Here is a 7,193-nt window from a genome sequence, read left to right as displayed (position 1 = left end):
CCCACCCCTCCCGCCCCCCTTCGTCGTCTCACCCAAACCATCGAGCGCGCGCAGGCCCTCCACGACGAGCTCAAGTACGACATCCCCCTCGAAGCGGGCGGCTCGGCACGAGTCGCGGTCCTCCACTCCTCCATGGCCGACTCCGCCCGCTCCAAGATCATGGCGCGGTTCCGCGCGGGCGAGGTATGGGTCCTCGTCACGACCGACGTGCTCGCGCGCGGCGTCGACTTCGCCGGCGTCAACGGCGTCGTCAACTACGACGTGCCGACGTCGGCCGCCGCCTATGTGCACCGCGCCGGGCGCACGGGGCGCGCGGGCCGCGAGGGCGGCGTCGCCGTCACCTTCTACACCAAGGACGACATCCCCTTCGTCAAGAGCGTGGCCAACGTCATTGCCGCGAGCGAGAAGCAGGCCGGGGTCCAGGCCGATGGCGGCGGTGGCGGTACCGTGCAGAAGTGGCTGCTGGACGCGCTGCCCAAGGTGGCCAAGGAGGATAAGCGCAAGTTGAAGGTGCGGGGTGTCGAGTCGCGGCGCACGGGCGGCAAGGCGACCATTACGACCAAGAGCTCGTGGGAGCGGCGGCGGGAGCATAACCGGGCGCAGGCGGTCGAGGCGAGCAAGAGGCGGAAGAGGCAGCGGCGGGAGGAGGGGCCGGCGGCGGGTGAGGCGGAGGGGGAGTGGGGGGGGTTGGAGGACTGAATTGAGTGATGGATTGATTTGTTGATTGATTGATTGATACCCGCGTGTATATGGAACAGAAGAAAGAGCAGGCGAAGACGCAGAGGGTGTCTGTCTATGAGATAAATGTGTATGTATTACAAAGCACTACAAGACGCTACTGTCACAGGCCCAAGGCCAAGCAATCACTGCCTATCTTAGGTGTTGCCGAGAAGAAGAAGCCCGCCCGCTCGCCATCCCTCCTGGCGTGTTCCCCCCGTTCTCCCTGGCAACGCATACCAGACCAGGTCTACTAATACCCCGCGGGCCGATACATCCACCTGGCCGGGTCAAAGATGACCTCAAAGCCCGTCTGGCCGCACGTACCCAGGGCACAACTCAGGTCATGATAGCCCTCGAGGCCCGTGACAGGCAAGTCCTCCTCGGCATCGGTCTCCTCATGCAGGTTCCAGCGCCCAACCTCGCGCCCGTGCCGCGTGAAGAACACATCGGCGTCGATGCGGCCGCCGGCGTCGCGGAAGGTCATGCCGATGCCGAGGCGGTCGCCGCGGGCGAAGGGCGCCGTGAAGGCCTTGCCGCCCCAGCGGTCGTTGATGAACTTGTGGCCGTCGTCACCGTGCACGGCCAGCGAGCCGCGGTGCCAGCCCGGCATGCGGAAGGAGGGGTAGGGCAGCGCCGTGAAGCCCATGGCTAGGCAGATCTCCCGCGGGTTGGCGTGTGTGAGCTGCACCTCGTAGTAGATGGTCTTGCTGCGCGTGGGGTTGGTGGGAGCCAGTGGGGAGTGCAGAGTCACGGTGTAGAGGGGCGGGTAGGCGATGATGCTAGGGGTGGTTGGTTAGTTTGGTTTGGTTGGGTGCGGTTGGTGAGGGGGGTTAAGAGGAGGGGGAGGAGGTGCTTACGTGGAGTCGTATGCGTTCGAGTCGGTGCTTCCCTGCCAGACGCCGGGCGCGGTGCATGCGAGGGTGCCGCGGTACAGGTCGGGCTGCATCAAGCGCGGGTTGTGCATGTTGAGCGCATGGACGGCCGCGCCATCTAGGGTGATGGGTGCGGTTAGTGGGTGCTGGGCACACCAGTGCTCACCAGCTTCGGCCTCGGCTTCGGTGGCATTGTTGGCGGGGGAGCGGTCAAAGCCGGAGAAGAAGCTGGGGGGCGGCGGGAAGAGGGATGTATCCGGCACGACGGCCTCCCTGGGAATTATTAGTGGTCATTCGAGAGGAATGGGAGAGGGGCGCGCACCAGTCATGCTTGGGTTTGTTGTCAGCTGGCGGCGGACCCGGAGGCGGTGCCATGTAGCCCATGTCGTGGTGACCCGGCGATGGACCAGGCGGTGGTGCCATGTAGCTCATGTCGTTGTGAGACGGAGGAGGGCCCGGCGGAGGGGCAAAGTCAGGGCCGTCTGGGACCCTGTGGCCGGGAGGCGGTCCGGGAGGAGGAGCGAAGTCATCACCACCAGTTTGTCCCCGGAACGGAGGCGGTCCCGGAGGAGGAGCGAAGTCATCCCCGGGTCTGCTGGAAGGTACCGGGGGAGGTCCGGGTGGTGGGGCAAAATCATCAATCGGAGGTCTCTGCGACGGGGGAGGTCCAGGAGGAGGAGCAAAGTCATCGCCGGCTGGAGACACCGCGGGCCTTGAACCCGGAGGAGGACCTGGGGGAGCAGCAAAGTCGTCACCTGGTCTCGGGCCTGGAGGCGGGCCCGGCGGCGGGGCAAAGTCATCACCGCTGGAGTTCACCGGAGGGCGTTGGGATGGAGGGGGGCCGGGAGGAGGGGTATACCCGTGATTCGGCGACTGCTGTTGTTGCTGGAGGTACTGAGGGGGCAGACTCGCCCTCTTTTGGCCGTCATGCGGTTGCTGTGGCTGCGCGGGTCGAGGCGCCTCGGCCTCGCCGGCGTCATTTTTGCTACCGAAACACATGGCTTGCTTTGGTTGTGTGGTGATGTATCGTTGAACGGGGAATTGGGGCGGTAAAAGGAACACAACCTTCTCGGCGAGATATGTAAGGAAGTTAGTTATTGCTGTTGCGGTCTGTTCTTTCTCAAGTAGTCTAAGCCACAGTTAGGTTCCACGCATGAAAGGCGAACTGAGCGTGTTTGTCGTCGGTAATGCAGCCAGCCGCCGAAAACGCGTCTTGGTTTAACTAGGTAACCAGATTATGTGCCTTTTCTTGGCCGATTCCGTATTCAACACGGCGAATTCAATGCCCGTAGTCGAATACGCTCTCGCCAGGTGAGTTTGGTTGGGGTGGTGCTGATGGTCCACCGGCAGTGAATGTTGCAGCGAGTGACGGCCCCAAGAAGGGCTGTGCCAGTGCGCCAAGAAGGTGTTACCGCTGGGCAGTCATGTTACCCCCACAGTGCTAGTACCCCACGAACGGGCGGCCTCTTTAAGCCCGCATCGCCTGGAAGATGACGCCAGTATATTGATCACCGAGCCGAGAGAGGCTACAAGGGAGATGGGATGGATTCCGGATTACAGCGGCCTTCTACAGGTACATGCATGTTCTTGAAACAGAAGGGCAGGAGTCACGCTACGAAAATACGGTTTTGGTGGAAAAGATCGCTTTGTTATTGTCACCAGCTCGTGATTCTCATCGTTTTGCTACGTATGTACATAACTCAGGCATGTTATCTCAGATGTTCTGCACCAGCGACTCCTCCACCCCAAGGGTTCCCAGCCTCACAACCAGGACTTCCTTGTGGCTTAAGCACCCCACACGGATGCCTCATCGGGTTTAGGGTAGAAGAAGGCCACCACAGCGATAATGACGTAGGTAGACATCAGCAACGCACCCTCAAGGTAGTTACTCCTGCCGTCGAGCACCAGAAAGTTGGTGATGAAGGCCGAGACAAACAGGCAAACCGTTTCGAATAGGGTGAAATAGAGCGTCATCTGCCGGTCCAAGCCCCAGCCAATGATGACGACCAAGGGCGTGATGAACAGGGCGATCTGGATGGAGCTGCCGACGGCGACGCCGATGGCAAGATCCATTTTGTTCTTCACGGCCACCGTGATGGCTGTGACATGCTCGGCCGCGTTGCCCACGATGGGTAGGATGATGAGGCCAATGAAGATCTCGTTGACGCTGCTTGTCTCGACGAGCCCGTTAATCGAATCGACCATAAACTCGGCGCACACGGCGACCAGGGCGGTCGAGACGAGGAGCAGGATGACAGCTGCGGTGCGCGACAATTGACCGGTATTTTCCACCTCGGAGAGGGCCACTGTAGGGGGGTGAGCCAGCGGGATCTGCGAGGGCATCATGGCACCGGGGGGCCGGTAATGCTGGCTCAGGCGGTCCGGAAGGGAGTTGGTTCTGCGGATGCCGTAGCGCACGCGGGGGACCGGACCAGTAACGGTGTTCATCGCATTAGTATCTTGAGGCTGCGTGAAGACGGACGGTGCTAAACTGCTGACGACAGGACGGAAGGACATGCTGCGCAAGCCTCGGAAGGGGCTGCGGGTTCGTGGCTCCTCAGTCGCGTTTTGCGGGTCGACCGTGTCAGGAGTGAACTCTACTCTCCGAGGTTCGCCGCCCGAACGTTCGGCCTCGGTGTTCTCCTCGACCACGGGCTCGGGGGATTCAGCCATGTGCGACCGGTGCTTGCGCCTGCGGTGCCTTCGTGGTCTCGGCAGACGGCGACGGTGGCGCTTTCCATGGCGATGGGACCTGTCGTCTTCCATTTCATCACTTGCGCCGCTGCTCGATTTCTGATGAATCCGTGGACGAAAAGAAGGCTCTTCCGACTTGTGATCGTCTGTCGGAGGTGTACGGGCGACAACGGGACTGTGCTCGCCGGTCTCCGAAGAGACCACACTAGATCTCCGGCGACGGCGCATTACCCGCCTCATCCGCCTCGACATGGTGTTTCGGGAGTGGTCCGAGTCTGACGAATCCGAATCACTATCGGAGCTACTGTCGGAGCTCGAGGAGTCGAGCCAATTGGCCGCAGGGCCGGGCGTTGCCTCCTCGTCGATAATGTGCTGGGGTGTCGACTCGTATAGGTACGCGTGTGAGAGCAACTGGAAGAGCAGGTATACAATGTATACCAGGAGGAGGATCTACTTCAAGTCAGCTTGCGGCCACAATAACGAGGTGTTCGCTGTGGGGTTACTCACTACGCTGGTGCCGCGGCTGACCTTGAGGGACTGCTCATCAGCAAGGGCATTGTCACTGAATGAGGCGTGGAAAGCGGTCTATGCATGTTAGTGTTGTGATCCAACGCCGACAAGTTTTGAACGTACTGGCAGGACAAGGCTGATGACGCTCAGACTCAACAGACAGGCGCTCATCTGAGTCACGGTGCTATTGTAAATCTGACACGGTCAATATCCATCCATACTGAATAGAAGCAGCCGGACACTCACCTGCTCACGGTACCGCAAGCCTCCAAGGAAGAATGACATGCCCAGGATCAGCAGCAGGTTGGCCAAAATGGAGCCAAGGAGCGAGGCCTGGACAATGCGAATTTGATCCTTGACGAGTGCAATGCTGTTAAATCAGTAGTCAGCAGCGGTACATGGCCATATAATTGCAGGTAAAATGCAGGCGGCATGGGCGGTGCTTGCAACAACGTACATGCTGTAAACTGTTAGCTCATGATGCATACATGGTCCCGGACGACAGCCAGCTTACAAAATGATCAGTTCTACTGCGTTGCCAAACGTGACATTCAGCAGAGCACCGAGCGAGTCTCCGAGTCTATGGGCTACTGACTCGGTGGCGAAGCTCAGAAGGCCGGCCAGCGGGACGATAGCGACCGCGTTCATGGCAAAGATGACAGCCGGGGGCATGCTGTGAATCTGGGCGACGGCGATGCCGACTGGCACGAAGACGAGCAGCACATTGATCTTGGAAGAGAGCACGATTGCCTTGGTAGTGAACCAAAAACGCTGCATAACGGGCTTCTTTTCTTTGTTGTTGACATCCTGCTTCTCATTGCCTCCTAAGACAACCCCCGATTGTGCAGTCTGCGATGTATTGACGGTTTGGCCACTACTACTACTGTCGGGTTCAGTAGCCGGCGCGGGACCGGGCCCGCCGCCGCCGGGAGCGCCGCTGTGTGAGAGCGAAATTGAGTTGCCATTGCTGGATTGGCTAGGTTCTGGACCGTGCGAGCCACCGCTTACGGGAACCGGGTTGGAATTTGGTCTTCTCGACGAACGATGAAAGTCGCCATGCGATTTGGTGGGCTGATTGGAAGCTTCCTTCATCGAATTGGGTGTTGTGTGGGGAGATCTCGACACGTTGGTCGTGAAAATAGATGGCGGCCAGATGGACTGATCGCTGGGGTGTGTGTTGAGAGAGAGAGGCAAGAAATGTTGCGTTGTGGCAGGTGTTTTTATAGTTATCTTGCTTGGGAAGCTGCCAAACAGGGGGGGTTCCCTGCCGTGGCGCAGCCAAGGGTAAGTGCATCATTCCGCTTTTGGCAATGATTGAAATGCCCCACAAAGCCAAAAAGCATGGAAACCAGGAGATCCACAAGCTCTCGTCCCAACAACCCCACAAAGAGCATCCAAAAGGGCAAGTGTTGGCTTCCATTTAACTACTTTGTACGAAGTACACAGTACACAGGAGTTGACAGTCAAGACAGTCTATCCGCCCACAACGGCATAAATCTCTCCAACGTTGGCGGATGGCGTAAACGAAAGAGCTCTTATCTCGGAGCCCAAGCCTGTCCATCGCCAAGCAGCCACAGTAAAGCTTCTTCAAACTTGGCCTTTCTTGGAAAGCAACTCGCAGCAACGCCAAGCCCCACTCAACGGATGGAAGCTTAGAAAACGAATCTCACCCCGAGCTGTCATCATCGACGACGCCACTATGTGGGTCTGTAAGATTGCTCGATGCGACGCTTGGGCAAATGGAGGAGACTGCCACTGACTGGCCGTGCAGCCAGGTCAAACGGAAAACATCTTGTCCAGAAGTTTGTCGATGACCCCATCGGTAAATCGTGGAGCTGCTCAATGCACCCTGACGTCACAACCATCATGAATCATTTGAGCCACAACTCACGGAGGTCAAACTGACTGCGCCACGGTGCGATCCACAAACACATGTTGCGTATCAACCCAGCAGTCAACTCCTCAAACCATGGAACTTAGTGCAGTGTCATCATGAGCTGTGGTTGTGAAACTTAAAAGTATCTGGGACTGGAACACAAGATGATAGTTAACATCGAGGAAAACAAAGGGAAAGTACTGTGTAAAGAACACTGAAATCAGGTGGATACCACCTCCCTACGTCCAGTACGTCCTTCATTCGTACCTGTTCTTTCGCCTATCACTCGACACCAGATAGACCGCGTTGAGAACTTCGAATGACTTTTTAAACAAGAACCTTGGTTCGTACATCCGGAGACATCCTATCTTATCTTGACTACTTTTATCCAACTGGTTTCGAACTCAGAGAAAAGGAAATACCGTGTAACCAAACGCCAGGAACAGGGAAGAACCCGCTAAATATGTCCATCATATCCATCAATCATATCTCCATCAAATCATACCAGCCACCCCGTCTTA

At 58.1% G+C, this 7,193-nt stretch overlaps 3 protein-coding genes across 3 annotated transcripts in view; 1 reads left to right on the top strand and 2 right to left on the bottom strand.

The window, feature by feature from the left end:
- Nucleotides 1-699, top strand: part of CHGG_01947 (uncharacterized protein) — a gene marked incomplete at both ends in the record, with an annotated part of 2,430 nt that extends 1,731 nt beyond the window's left edge. The window contains one exon of the mRNA XM_001221167.1: nucleotides 55-699. Coding sequence (XP_001221168.1) covers nucleotides 55-699 — 645 coding nt within the window. The remainder of the gene's footprint in view (nucleotides 1-54) is intronic.
- Nucleotides 700-970: 271 nt separating this feature from the next.
- Nucleotides 971-2,591, bottom strand: CHGG_01946 (uncharacterized protein; the record flags this gene model as incomplete). Its single annotated transcript, XM_001221166.1, has 3 exons — nucleotides 971-1,499; nucleotides 1,578-1,710; nucleotides 1,952-2,591. 3 exons carry the CDS (start codon nucleotides 2,589-2,591, stop codon nucleotides 971-973), a joined length of 1,302 nt encoding a protein of 433 aa, XP_001221167.1.
- Nucleotides 2,592-3,377: 786 nt separating this feature from the next.
- Nucleotides 3,378-5,888, bottom strand: CHGG_01945 (uncharacterized protein; the record flags this gene model as incomplete). The annotated part of the gene is made up of 4 exons (XM_001221165.1): nucleotides 3,378-4,697; nucleotides 4,794-4,871; nucleotides 5,043-5,166; nucleotides 5,311-5,888. 4 exons carry the CDS (start codon nucleotides 5,886-5,888, stop codon nucleotides 3,378-3,380), a joined length of 2,100 nt encoding a protein of 699 aa, XP_001221166.1.
- Nucleotides 5,889-7,193: the final 1,305 nt, after the last annotated feature.

Source organism: Chaetomium globosum, genomic scaffold (assembly GCF_000143365.1).
Source record: "Chaetomium globosum CBS 148.51 scaffold_1 genomic scaffold, whole genome shotgun sequence".
NCBI classification, from domain to species: Eukaryota; Fungi; Ascomycota; class Sordariomycetes; order Sordariales; family Chaetomiaceae; genus Chaetomium; species Chaetomium globosum.
This window is presented reverse-complemented; position numbering and strand designations above follow the sequence as displayed.